The sequence below is a fragment of the Amphiura filiformis genome, chromosome 1 (assembly GCF_039555335.1).
Source record: "Amphiura filiformis chromosome 1, Afil_fr2py, whole genome shotgun sequence".
Classification (NCBI taxonomy): domain Eukaryota; kingdom Metazoa; phylum Echinodermata; class Ophiuroidea; order Amphilepidida; family Amphiuridae; genus Amphiura; species Amphiura filiformis.
In genome coordinates, this window is record NC_092628.1 from 66,981,191 (window position 1) to 66,995,745 (window position 14,555).

A 14,555-nucleotide genomic window follows, 5' to 3' on the forward strand; every position below is an offset into this window, starting at 1 on the left:
TGTACAGTAAATTGAGGAGCCGACTTTTCTGTACCACAACCAGTTCGATCTCTGCAAGCATTTCAAATGACATGGACCTCACACCACAATAACTATATTTAAAACTACCGCCAAAGAGAGAATGGGATTAGGCCACAAATCCTTAATTCCATATAATGATTGCTTCGTAACGTCATAAATAATAGATAGATATCGGCTATTTAGTGGAAATATGAACAGGGCACAACTAAAATACCTGCATAACTTTTTCCAAATAACTTTGTGCTGAACGGTTAGTAATGTTACGGATTTTCAAAATAGCTTGCGTTGTCAAAACTTAGAATTCACCATTTTTACGCAATCTTCTATAACTTCTAATAGAAACGCCCAATTTTAAAAACTAAAAAATCTGAGAAAGCTAACTATATGTAGAACTTAAAATGCAAAACAATATGACCATTCAACATGCCCTTCATACCTAAAAAATTCCATCTTTCCCGGTACAGATCATTCTGGGACACCCTGTACAAGGTTCAAAACTGTTCAACTGTTCTTACTCTTTCGATGATACTCATCAACACCCCAGGTGGGGTCAAACGATGAGGAATTGTGTTGTGCGCTACGAGGACTGCTTTACATGCCACAGAAGTGGTCTTTGGTGCTTTGTTTAAATAACTTGGAGTCTTGTTGTTGCGTTAAAGAAGCTGGGAGTGAATTCCAGTCCTTAATTGTTCTGGGATAATATGAATATTTATATACATCCTTTTGACTTGTAGTTCTTGCTAACAGAGTTAATAATATTCAGTGAGATTAACCCAGGCATACCTGTATGTAATTAACCTGTGCTCTACATAAGGTGTGGTTAGACATGATGCCTCATATGCCTTGCTAAAACAATCAAGTATGTACATTAGAATAGTTTTTATATAACTAATACAAAGTTTCTTGTCATTTGATTGGCCGACTACTATTAATTATTTTTGCTATTTTTAGCGGCTAGCTGCAAAAGGACTATTGCACTCTGCATCCATGCAATATTTATTTTTCCATTGAACGGATGTGGAGATACCATAGCGTCGCTGACAGATGCGCGAGCGTATAGCGTGAGGTTTCCACCTGGACTCACCAATACTAGGTGCAGGTGTTGCTCCTAAAATAAATATGAATTTAGATACTTTTTAATTTATTTTGTTTTCCTGGTTATTTATAAAATTTAAGTGGAAGCAAGAGAGCCTCGTTGAATGGAACAGTCCATATTTCACCTAATGAAAATATTCTTACCATTGAACTCATAAACATTCAATATTTGTATACCATTCCCCTTTTCAAATCTGGGGTTTTAACAAGAGTTAATTATCTGGCATAACATCAATTTGGAAATGTGGCAATACTGGAAGCAGAAAAAGAACATTCAGCAAAGTTATGCAATACCTGTTCTTAATGTTGAAATTTTGAGTAACTCAATAGAATCTTTCACATTTTATTCAGTGGGTCTTATGGTTCTTGGTATATAAGTGGTAATATTAACACTCTCCCATTTTACTACCCATTTCACTTCTATATAGGTGTTTGAAACAGGACCTACATCTCAGTTAGAAAATGGCCAGGCTTTCAGACAACTACAACAGGTAATGCATTAATGATGTAGTGTTAAATTGATAACAAGAAATATTAGAGTTCATTATTTAAATATCGGAGAGACCATGAACAGATGTTACAGCAACCATCAGACTCTGTGAAGAACTATACTGATTTTATAATTTTGGCTTGTTTTGCATTGGCTGCAAAACCAAATTTTTCCTTTTTATGATTGGAAGTAAACACAGATTAGTAGCTGTTGTTCTTGACCTACCAATGCTCACCATTCTGACATTAGACTGTCCATAAATGTTTGCTTAGCAGGTGAAGGGGAGAATTGGTAAGAGAAATTACAATGGGTGAAACTGAAGGCTGATCCTATTTTAGAAATTTATCATTGTGCACTTAGTCTCAGACCATGCCTACAAGTCAAACACAAATGTTGTGCCACACTTGAAGTGCACAGCTTCTATCAATGTTAAAAGTTGTAAAATAACAAATTGTTTTATGTATACCTTACAGCAAATGCTCACTGATATCCAGAAATTGAGGAAGACTCAAGGGTCACATCCAGGCAAATTTAATGACATCTTATCAGCTTTGTCCAGCATCATTAGCACTATGGGAATAGACAAGTTTGGTGCAGCTCTCATGGCTTATCAACAGTTTGCTGTGCCATTATTTAGTATACTTCTAGCTAGAGAGGTAAGTAATTCAGATATGTGGCAGTGATGATAACAGTACTATTGATTTGAACTTGAGTTTCCTTAGTGTTACACACAGGGCAATTTTGAGTCGGTACTCTTTGGGTCTAATCTCTGTGGTGGCAAGAGTAATACCGTAAAATTTGATAGTTAGCATATGTACTTACTATCAAGCGCTTTTGAAAACATGAAATTGTACCAAAGTCTGGCACTTTACCAACTGAGCTAATGGGGTTGAGACACACATTTGCTGGTTTACTTGTTCGTATATAACTATGTGTATTGATGATTTGCTCAAAACCCTTAAACACTTTTCTGGATGGGGCTCTTCATGTTTGCATGTTTTAAAAGCGCTTGATAGTAAGCACATATGCTAACTATCGAGTTTTTACCGTAGTGTTTAGTTGAATTACTTGAAATGTGGAATGTGAATAAACAATACAAAACATGAAATTAACAGCCCCATCATATGTATTAGACTCCATAACATAAGGAATTGGAAGTAAATCATGCATGCAAATATAAAGAAGAATGCAAAAACATAAAGAACAAATAATGGGAAATCACATGTGTATTTGTATTCTTGAGCAAGGAAGTAATGCTTAATGTTTATTTAATGAACATGCTTTGGCATTTGCCTATATGATTGCAGGATATTCTGAAGAAATCACATCGTCCTTCAGACGGTAACCTCCTGAATATTGTGAACGCACTGATAGGCTCCATGGCAACACATACAGGCCAACTTGTCAGTACATTACACAGGTGTCAACAATCTTTATCAAGCACTCAGACAACTGCTCCAGGTGAGTAACATAAGTGATGTGGAAGAGGTGTGTTATCAAATAAACACAATTGAGTGTAGTTAAGTGAAAAAAGAGGAAAAGAGAAAGGAGGTGTTTGCTTAGTGGAATATCTATGTTCAGGGCTCGGGCACCCACCTTTGTACAGTATTTTTTGAGGGACCTGAGAGTGCATCAGACACACCAAATTGCATACTGAAAATGAGGAATGTCCTGATGATATCAAATAATTTTGATTTTTTTTTTTAATTTGCGATATAATACAAATTTTATGGTCAAGAAATTTGCACTTGAAAAAGTGTAGTAAAAGCAATTAAATGCTGTTTTTTCATTCATTGGGAACAAGCAATTATGTGCAAGAACATATTCCCTCTTCTGACTTTCTTGAATCTTAATGATTTGAAACTATTTTTATTGCAGTGGAGAAGAATTTGGGGGAGTTGTCAAATCCTGGTACAGCTAAAGAGAAGAGAAGAGAATTGATAAAGCAAGTGGTGAGAGAAGTCAAGAAGACAAATGTGAAGGAAGCAGACTTAGAAAATGGTAAATTGTCCTTGTGACATTACATGCTGTGATTTCCTTGTGAATTATGTGTCTACACTTTGTTGCACTTCAAGTTTAGTAGCGACGTATGTGCTTTTATGTGGTTGTATGCGAATACACTACCCTTTGTATGGGTGTGTTTACGCTTTACAAGATTAGGTTAGCATCCATGATGAAATACTTCAACCAGCAAAGTCACAACCTACTTGAGTACCGAAGTGAAACAGACTTAATGTCCCGTAGCTTATTTATCCAAACTCTCTGATCATTGCCCTCTTGGCTAGTTGTATACTTGTGTGTAATGAATAAGATGTTGGATGACTCAATAAGGTAGATGAGGTGCTTCATTCACAGTTAGGTCATCATTTAACTGATCATTGCCTGAAAGAGGGCATGTTTCTTCATCTGTTACTCATTCATATGGCAATCATGCAATGTCTGCTAAACTGTGGAATGATTTGCCTTTACCTTATAAGAACTTATCAACTATTGTACAATTTAAAATTCAATTGAAAAACTTATTTGTTCACAATATCCTACGGATGCTGCTTTGCCATGGTATTGCTTGATATATATTGTATTATTTCATATGTATTACTTGATAGCAGTTTCTGTTTGTTATTTGATGTCAGCGCCCTGAGTCTCTGCGTAATGTAAAACTTATAAATGTGGTTGTATTATTATTATGTTACAGCTGTGCACTTATGCTGACATCAGGGGTTTCTCCCAGTCGCTTAATTATGAAAAAACGTTTTATGATTTTATACAATGGTTTCAGATGATGATAATAGAAGAGTCTATAGAAAAAATCTCAAAACCATTTGTAAAAATTGCACTTTTGTTTTGTTTGTTATCATCAGCATGTAGAGAACTGCTTGCCAATGATAGTGATCAATTAGAATACCTCCTAGATGCCTGCATGACAAGACAATGTACAGCAGCAGGAAGCAGCAGAACAGGTGAAGCCAAACTAAGGATTCAAATGATGACAAGGCTTCTACATCATCAGCAACAAGATCCTCAACATGTCAGTCATGTTAAGAAGGAAGATGTGAAGAAAGAAGATGAACCAAAGCAGTTACCAAGGTAATTTTAAAATGAAAAGGGTCAAATTCTGGTGCAATTATTCTAGTTAAATAGAAACCACTGAAGTTACCACCTTAATTTTGTCTTCTCTTCAGCTGGGTGCATGACCTAGGATCAAGTTGTTTATTTCCAAGTTCAGCCGACAAGGAAGTTTTGTGATAACGGAATAACTTGTAACAATTCAATTCTAATGTCTGAGAATGGTTGCTCAGCTTTCAGCCAAACAGCTTTGACCTCTGCTCAAAACAACAAGGTTCTCAGTCCAAAAGTGCAGTTTTGTTTGTCAAAATTGTGTTGGCTGATCGAATGATTTGTGCAGAATTGTTGCCACATGGAACATGCTTGCCTTTGCTGTGCTTTGCAACTGGTTTCATCAGGGTTATGTTCATGGTACTCTTGATTTTGTTTGCTTTGTATATGTGATGTAATACCCCAGTTGTGTGGCAGCCATTTGGTTGTCCATTATCGATTATCCCTAATGTCATAGGGAAAATTGTTGCGAGGTGAAAATTTGACAGATACATGTAGCTCTAACTTGCCACCAAAACATAGGATAGTTACAATGCGGTGCTTCAGAAAATACAACATCAAGCAACTATATAAACAAAACTATATTATCAATTTGAATGGAATATTTCTGAAGAGATTCAAGAGGGTGAGGATGTCATATCTTGAAGGCAGACCTTCATTACGCTCCTGCTTATAACAGATATTGTTAAATTGACTATGAGCATTTTCTGCAGTGGCATATAACTTGGAAACAAATCTCTCACAATCTGCCAAGATCCACCAAGCTGACTTGATAAACATCATTACTAAGACATACCTTGTAGATGTAGAGTTGTGTCCTGTCAAGGTGTGAAACCAAGGTACTGTATCGCAGGCCGCTCAACTAAGTTGTCCAACTGTGTAATACACAGGGGTAAACCTCAAGGTATCCTTTGTGCCTGTTTGAAACCATAGTTCTTTACCATACATATTGATGAAATGAGAGACACACAAAATGATAACATCAGTATTAGGTGATATGATTACAACCCTCTGGTGGTCATTTGATGTATATCAGGCGTGGAAAAAAAGTCTGGTATCCGCTTCCTCATGATCAGATAAGAGCACACTTGCACTAATACAGCTTCCATGAATGACTTTCACTGCCTGATGGCTGTCTTTGAACCCCCCACTTATTACTAACTGCTGGCCTTCTGTTAGCTTCTCCTGACCTATCTGAGTCCATGAGGTTGTTAAGAAGGTGCACATGTATGATTGTTTCTTTATGAGGTTTTGAGATTTACATCTGCCACTCTTTGTGTATAGGTGTTCCCAAGCCTTGAGTCTTTATTTCTGGTGATGAAGATGTACCCCATTTGCCCCTCTCCTGCCTTTATTGATGTAAACGACATCCACTCTTTGACATCTGGAACCAAATAACAATGTACAAAACAATAACGGTAATTTCTAATACTAATAAATTTTATAGCATGAATGAAATGCTTGATAAATAAATATGCTACAAAAATACTTGAATATCTCATTTAATATCAGTGTTATCAAAAACTTTCATTGATGGTTCCACTACTCCTTTTTTCAATGTCATGAAAATGAGGAATATTATCCTGAGTTCACTACCCAATATAAGTAACCTACAGAGAACATAATGTGATCTTGAGGTAAACATCAATGCCATTATATTATATTTTGTCAGCTATCCTATCAAGGTTACTCTTGAGATTAGTCTGTAATATTTTTGGATCTGGTGAACTGACTAAAAGAGTTGTATCATCTGCATACATTACGTACTTACAATTAACAGATTCTGGTAAAGAATTAACAAAAATAAAATAAATAACAAGGGACCCAATATTGATCCTTGTGGTATCCCAATATTAGTATCTTTAAAATCAGAGAGAGTAGAATTTATATTGACAGCTTGGGATCTACCACTCAGATACGATTTTAACCAGTCCAGTGACATGCCAGTGATACCATATGAATACAATTTATCAAATAAAAGATCATGATTTTCCGTGTCAAAGTCTTTTTTAAGATCTAAGAAAATTGACCCGGTTACTTTACCATCATTCATGTTATTCAGGATATAATCAGTTACATCTAGAAGAGCAGTATTAGTACTGTGATTAAGTCTAAAACTTGACTGACATGGATTTAAAATATTGTTTAATATAAGGTAGTTGTACAGTTGATGATGGCCTCCTGGCCCTCGACCTCGGGTTCTTCTGGTTGTTGCAGCGCATCCAATCTGTCATGAATTGTATCTGTCATGTTGTTGGGTACCATAAATTCACCAAACAGTGAGCCAATGGTATTGTCAAAGTGTGTTTTTCTTCTGATTAAATCAATTTACAATTGATGTTTTTCTATTTCCATCCTACTGAATGTTCTGATCCTTACATTTATTTTGTTTCAGCTCCAAACGACTCCTCTCTTCAACAGCAGGTCTACTCATTGATTGGTTAGCACTCCTGGACCCAGAGGTTACCCAAGCATGTCCTGACCTCCAACAAGAGGTCATGTTTGCATCAGCAATGTCCAGTAGCAGTAGAGACAAAATGGCAGAATGTAGTGAAAGCAAGAGACCAGGGAGTGCATATCTATTAGCATTACTGACACACCAGGCTAGCTGGTATACACTACACAGGTGTATTGATCAATTACTAGGAAGGAACAGGGTAGATAAAAGGTAAGGTATTAGTTATTGAAACTGTGAAACAAAAATATGAGAGACAATGAATTAGTTCAATTACCCTGAAAAACATATATTATAGGCTCAAACAACTGTTTGATTTAGGGCTTTGTTGCATTTATACATGTTGAAGGTATTTTATTTTTATGATTATATTTTCTCCAGGTTAAATGCTACAGCAGTTCTTGATTTCTTGTGGGCCTGTATACATATTCCTAAAATATGGCAAGGCAGGGATGCAAAGGCTTCAAAGGTTTGTACAATTGACTTACTTGAAACTAGTAGGAAGTAAATATGTATATTGTATAACTAAATTATTATGCTCACTGCAGTTTTCCATGAATATATGTTTTCAGAAAGTGCTCTGTTGAATATGGCATTATAGTAATGCCAACAAAATAACTCATAGTTCAGGTCCAGATCAAGCTATAATGTTGGCAGTGAGTTTGGATTAAATGATCTGATCTTTCTTTTGGAATGCTTCCTTTGACAATACTAATAAAGTATACACATTTTGTGTAGTGTTGGTCATTTCTTAAGTACTGAAAACTAATGACAAATGAGATTGGCATATCATTTCAATAGATTGGTGCTTTGGCAGAGTGGCCTTACTAGGAAGTGCCAAGTCAACAATCCAGGATATTGTCACGCTGGATGACATCATCGGGGTTGATGTAGTAGGTCTGTGGAGTTCACAGATATAATCTTTGTAGTATATATGATGGGATATATTTCTATTAGATTGCTGAATCCAGTAATTCATTACATACATTTTCTTGTCAACAGAGGCACTCAGAAGAGAATATCCTGTGCTTGACACCAGACCAGCTCTGTGCTGTGGCAGACTACATAGTCAATGAAGCCGAGTCAGAACAGCAGAAAGAGGTCAAAGTGGAAGGGTCATATGCCACCATAGAAGCAAGACTGTCATTACTACTCAATTGTTGCCATGGTAACACTGTAGGATTAGATCAGTTAGTGCGGTATATGAATAAGTGTGGCAGTAACACTGAAAGGTGAGTTGGCAATGCATGGAGGGCATCCAGGGTTAGAAGATGGGCGTGTATGACAGGTAGCCATGATACTTGTAGATGGTCCAATAACCATTTTGAAGGGGAGGAAACCTAGCAAAATTTCATGAGTAGTAGATACAAGTACACACATGTTCATCTTGTGTGATGATTGGGAATTAAATTAATTGGGAAACTTAACATATATGTGACCCGATTTAGTTCGCTCAGGCCAATATTGGCAAATACAAAACTTGGAAAAGAAATAGGTTACGGTTATAGTTAGTCATAGTTAGATTATGAACATGTAAAAATATTGTAACTTTGCAACCAAATCAGTTATAAAGATGTGGTTTTGACTGCTAGAATGGGAATGTTTTACTTCGTATAATCCTGATAATAACTGAATTTTGTTGAAAAATATGACTTGAGACTGATTGGACTGGATTGGGTCACATGTGACTTGAGCTGATGCAACCAGACCAAAGGAGGTAATGTTGACAATTGAGTTATTATCATCATTGACTTGTCCAGGAAACCAAGCATTACTTATGCAACTTTGCTTGTATCTCAATTTCACAAATGTCACCTTTGACCTGATTAGATCAAAGGTGAGATGTTGTTTCACATTTTCCTATTTTGGTTCTTAACATTCCTTGGGAATAAAACAGGCATTGTTTATAGAAATTGTGCATAATAATTGTCAATGCACTTGGCTAGATATCTTTTCTGTAAGCAATTCATGCTCTTAATTTGTTAATGCAACCCTTAATTTTCAACATTGTGGATGCCACTTTTCAGGATAAAAACCTGATTTCAGAATTTTTGAATTGTTCCTTGAAAATACAGATATTCCTTTTTTCTAATATTTTAGGAGTTTCTGTTGCAACCAATTTACATCCATGTAATTATAGAATTGTAAATGATGAAGTAGTATATGTACCCTTTGTAGTGATGATGACTTAATTAACTAAGGGACCACTATTTAGCAAAGTTCATAAGGAAATTTATTTATTTATTTATTTTTATTTTTATTTTACAAATTCGGCTAAAATACATCAAAAAGCAAAGTAAAATTACGCAATACATACAAAAGGAAACAAAAGTAAAATAGACCCAATGGGCTAGCCAGGAAGAGTCAGAAGCATCAAGACACTGTCACCAAAAGGTGTGACTCCTCCAACTCATTGGGCCAATTACATAAAAAGATATACTATTGCACTGTTTAAACATATTGTGTGTACATCCACATCACAAGGATGCACCCGCCAGCCATCACACGTGCCTCCCCCACCTACCAGCCAGGAACAAAAACCAGACCCATGCCACGTGGAGGCCACTCCAAATCATCCCCAAGCCACAATGCCTACATGAAGAAATACAGAAAACATTCCCAAACCAGGCAACCCGGGGACGACCCCAAGCGACCGGGACCCGGGACGAGTCCGGCATCCACCCAAGGCCAACAAATGAAAAGAGACACATGCAGCAGCCGACAAGCCCACCCTCCCGATATGGATGTACACATTATTACATTATTACAAGCCATGTTGAAATTTAAGCCATGTTGAAATTTAAAGAGACCAATGCAGTCTTTTAATTCATGATTTCCCTTGCAACTTTGAAGGTCTGATTAATTTGAATATGTATCTCTTGTTTGTTTGTGTTTAGTGCAAGGTCACCGATGTACCAGCAGCTATTATTGGAATTATACCTACAAGTGCCAGAGTCTATTCAAAGCATACCAGGGGGCAGCTTGGCTATACAACCTAATGTGTCTAGTAATGTGCCTAGCTCTGTAGATGGTCTTTCACACAGGTAAGCACCACTGGCTGGCATACTGGGAGATCTGGGAGCCTATCTATAATAAATCGTACATGTTTAGCAAAGTGGTTCATGCAGCACACAACATAGGAACTGTTTTAGTTTGTTTTTTAACAAATATATACATTGCATGGACTAATCAAATAATATTTGAGTTTGGGTGAACTTATGAGTATACCAGTGCTGTACGGTGCGACTAAATTGGTCGCATTGGCGACTAACATTTTGCCCATGCGACCAAAAGTCAAATTCTTACCGCCAATGGCGACTAAACATTTCATATGTTAGTCGCCAGGGCTAATCAATATTTACCTCACAGACTAAACAAAAAATATACAGTGATGATGAGTGATCCATAAAGTATCCATTTAATGCTCATTTTGTACACAAAAATCGACTGGCATTCGGGTGAATTGGCACATATTTTTCAGTGAAACACGAAAGTGTTCAACACTTCCGGTAGGGGTAATCATTAATATTCATCATTCCCGGGATTCCCCGTGACCCCGCGAGCATGTACTGTTCAGCACGTACACTGCACAACGGTGCTGTGCCTCACTACTGTGCATGTCGTGCTGTGTCACACAATGAATATTCAGCGCACGTGGCTAGACAGGCTGACATCGTGAAGTGTACATGTGCTACACAGTGAGCCAATGCAGAGTGTACGGTCGAGTGTTTTGCATGTGAATACATCGAGGGTGTGCTGGTTTATTTATGTTGTGTGATAGGCTGAAAGTTTATCAGGAGTAGGAGTTTAATAATGGCAACGAAGCGGACATTGTTGGATTTTTTTGGAGGCAAATCGGGAAATACTGTTGCTCCGGAAGTTCGTGTTGAAACTGATGATGGAAGCAGTGGGGGAAATCCGGAAATGCAGATTCTTCTACCCAACCCGCTCAACCTAAACGACGTAAATTCCAACCAACATGGGCCGATAACTTTGATTGGTTGGAGTATGATGAAGCCAAGGACAAGATGGGTTGTAAATACTGCCGGGCGTATCCCAAATTAGCAGGCAGAAGTGATTTGGTTTCAGGATCTACATCGTTCAAACGTGAAACTCTAAATAAACATTCTGGAAGTAAACATCATCAACAGTGTGTGGATGCCTTTCGTAGACCAACTGTATCTAAATTGGCGGTAGCTGTTGTATTTGTGAAGCAAAATTAAATCACGGAGGAGAAGATTGATTATGAGCTCAATGGCGACCAACTGTTGAAGCTTTTAATCGCCAGCAAATGCAAAATGTGTGCATACCGTACCATCCAATAGTATGAATGTATGCCTATGAATATATGCATTCTGGAAAACATTATTTTTTACTTGTGAGCAAAATTGATGGGCGCCTAAATTTATAAAGTTAGGCGCCATTGGCTCCTAAATCAGTTTTTGCACCGTACAGCACTGGAGTATACTTATATCATGAAAGGGAGATACGTTTCAATACACGTCTGGGTTCCAGTTAAAAGCTTTTTAAAGCAACAGTGTTCTTCTCTTTTTCCATTCAACTGTAAACCCTAACACCCATAAATACCACGATGAAAACCACTGCGCATACCTGAATCCCAGGGTCTGTGATGATGTAATCACCCTAAGTGCTATATGCTCACGGAATCGCCGGTTGGTGATTGTGTGCATGGCATGGGGGGTCAAAGGTTTGAATCCCGGGGGTGCCAAGTAATTTCTTTCTTCATCTTCTCTCCTTTTTTGTTTCTTCTTTAACTTCCAATAGCAAAAAGAAGGGTTGGGTGTTAGGGTTAAAGAATAAATTGTATCAGTTGCCATTTTTTTGTGTCATTGAAAGCAAAATAAAACTTGAATTGACATTTCAAGAAATTGACAGGGTGTTTAATCAATTTGACTTCCTCCACCAGGTTATTAAGTGTTCTTGCAGACTGTAAAGTAGGAAATGACAATAGACAGAGGGTTGATGATGCCAATGTGGCATGTCGTAAACTAGCTGCAGCCCATCCTGTTGTGATGATTAGGTAAGTGTTCATGCATTGTGAGCGCAGGGTTGCCAAAAAATTTCAGCCCAAATCGCAGGTCAAATAATCGAAAAGTCGCCTAATTTTTCTGTTTACCATTGGTTTCTATGCGGCAGGAAACTACAGTACAGGAAGTAGAGGGAGCCAATGTTGATAAGTTGCCCAATTTTTTCTTAACCATTGGTTTCTATGGGACAGGAAATTGTCATAAGTCGCGGGGAAAATCTTCAAAAGTAGCCCAATTGGGCTACCAAATCGCAGATTTGGCAACCCTTTGTGAGCGTGTGTAATTGTAGACTTGAAAATTGTTGACACACAGGATTTGTTTCACCTAAACATGGACAATCTTCAGTTGACAAGGCCTACTACATCAAAGGTTGAAATGGAAATAAATGAATATTGATGGCAATAAATTAAAATGAATGAAGATACAAAGAATATAAAGTACAACTAAGGCTGCACTAGCAGATATAGGTATATGGTACTTGATTGGAGAAAACAACATTGGTCAACAGTTTCCTGTGATATATTGTATGCAAGAGGTCCTTTTTTTGATAATATTTTTGATGTATTGTATGTATGTAATTGAATTTTACAGGCAACTTTCTATGATTGGTGTTCTCCTACAAGGGCGCATTCATCTCAACTTCCGAGAGTTTAAAGCCCGAGGTCATCTAGGATTCTTTCATCACATCCTTGGTATTTTTGATCTACTAGAGCCTACATTATTTGATCAAGATTCTCAGTCATTGCATGCTGTATTAGAAGCATACTTCCAGTTATTACAGGTATGATTCGGCATGCATGCCACTCTTTGTTTCCCACAAAACCTGAGCATTAGAATAACTAGATATGTTATTGGATGACATGAAACAAACTCAAACTTAATATTCTAAAACTGACTTTTTCATAGCTGCATCCCACATAACATGCATTGTCATCTCGATACCACAATGTATTTTCCCAAGTATTAATGTATTGGGCATTCATGAATTGGATATTGCTTTCAGGCATATAGTGTCGTCAAAATTTCTTGGGTTTTTTTTTGTGTGTGTGATATTTAGAGTAAGATTTTGAGAAAATAACATATTCCTTGTGACTTAACATAATCATTGTAGCATACGAGTCGTAGGAATACAATGCATACTAATTTGATTCAGCAACAAAATAATATTTACATGGAAAAACATTTTAACAGCTAGCCATAGAAAAAACTCACAAGGAGTTAGCTTATCAAGCTATGGCACCTTTCATAAATGGAACAAGTATATGTAAACTAGTAAAACCCATAAAGTGAGAAGAAACATACAGAGATTGACTGGTTACATGAAAACAAGACAAGGCATTTAGACTAGGGCACACATCTTCCATCATTGTAGGTCTACTGTACATCATTTTAATTTTTCAACAGTGCTATGATCTAATCAATTTGCTTGTGATTATTTAATTTTAGCGCTATGGTGCACCAAAACGCTTCTTGGATACCTTGGTGAAGAAGTTCATTAAATTACTGTACAGATATACATGCCATAGCCCTACCAAAGCACAACCACTCATGCAGCAATATGCATCGGTACTAAGGTAAGCTGAACATTCAGTCAGCACGTAAATATACCTCCGCTCCCCCTGTGTGGCAGGTAGTACTGGGTTATGTTGTATCATCAGCAAGAATTTGTACAGAACCAAAATGGTAGAATACAAGTTCTTGACCTGTCACCTGACCATGTCTTTTGTGAGATGAGGATACATCTATTCCCCCAATCCAAAGTTGTAACACTTTAACCATCATAATTAGACACTGACAGATGAACTCATACCTATTTGGGAAAAAATAACAAGAATTTAGGGAACCTGTTAGTTTGAATTTACATGTGGAATTGTAATGTGTAACCTCGTCATTCCCCTTGGAATGCATACTTGAATATATGGTAAAATTCACTGCTAAAATGTGTCCCACTTAGGGCTAAGCCCTAAGTGGGGCTGTGCAATAATTATATGACCCCTCCCCCTAGAATTAAGCTGTGGTATTACTTTTCCAGTTGGTGTTGCCTTTATTCCTCAATAGAGGTGATGCTATGGAATCTGTTTAACACGGCTGTGTACTCAAGACGTTGTTTCTTTCGCAAAATTGAGCTTTTTTGATATTTGTTACTTTGTTATGTTTTTTATAAATACAGGGAAAGAAAATCCAGATTTATAAACTCCAGCTGCGCTATTTTATGGATTTTATTTCACTATTTCATTCGTGTTTGCAATTTTAAAAGAGAGAAAATCTTTGTTGTATCAGCGGGTGACACGCGCAACAACAACGCATCGCGCATGCGTGTCGCGCAATT

General features: G+C 37.1%; 1 protein-coding gene across 2 annotated transcripts in view; it reads left to right on the top strand.

The window, feature by feature from the left end:
- LOC140151481 (integrator complex subunit 1-like) overlaps positions 1-14,555 on the top strand; it is a 56,023-nt gene that overhangs the window by 36,115 nt on the left and 5,353 nt on the right. For both annotated transcript variants that reach the window (XM_072173836.1, XM_072173845.1), the window contains exons 28-39: positions 1,545-1,607; positions 2,080-2,262; positions 2,914-3,067; positions 3,485-3,607; positions 4,468-4,693; positions 7,119-7,391; positions 7,560-7,647; positions 8,181-8,410; positions 10,076-10,222; positions 12,106-12,219; positions 12,818-13,007; positions 13,673-13,800. In XM_072173836.1, coding sequence (XP_072029937.1) covers positions 1,545-1,607; positions 2,080-2,262; positions 2,914-3,067; positions 3,485-3,607; positions 4,468-4,693; positions 7,119-7,391; positions 7,560-7,647; positions 8,181-8,410; positions 10,076-10,222; positions 12,106-12,219; positions 12,818-13,007; positions 13,673-13,800 — 1,919 coding nt within the window. The remainder of the gene's footprint in view (positions 1-1,544; positions 1,608-2,079; positions 2,263-2,913; positions 3,068-3,484; positions 3,608-4,467; positions 4,694-7,118; positions 7,392-7,559; positions 7,648-8,180; positions 8,411-10,075; positions 10,223-12,105; positions 12,220-12,817; positions 13,008-13,672; positions 13,801-14,555) is intronic.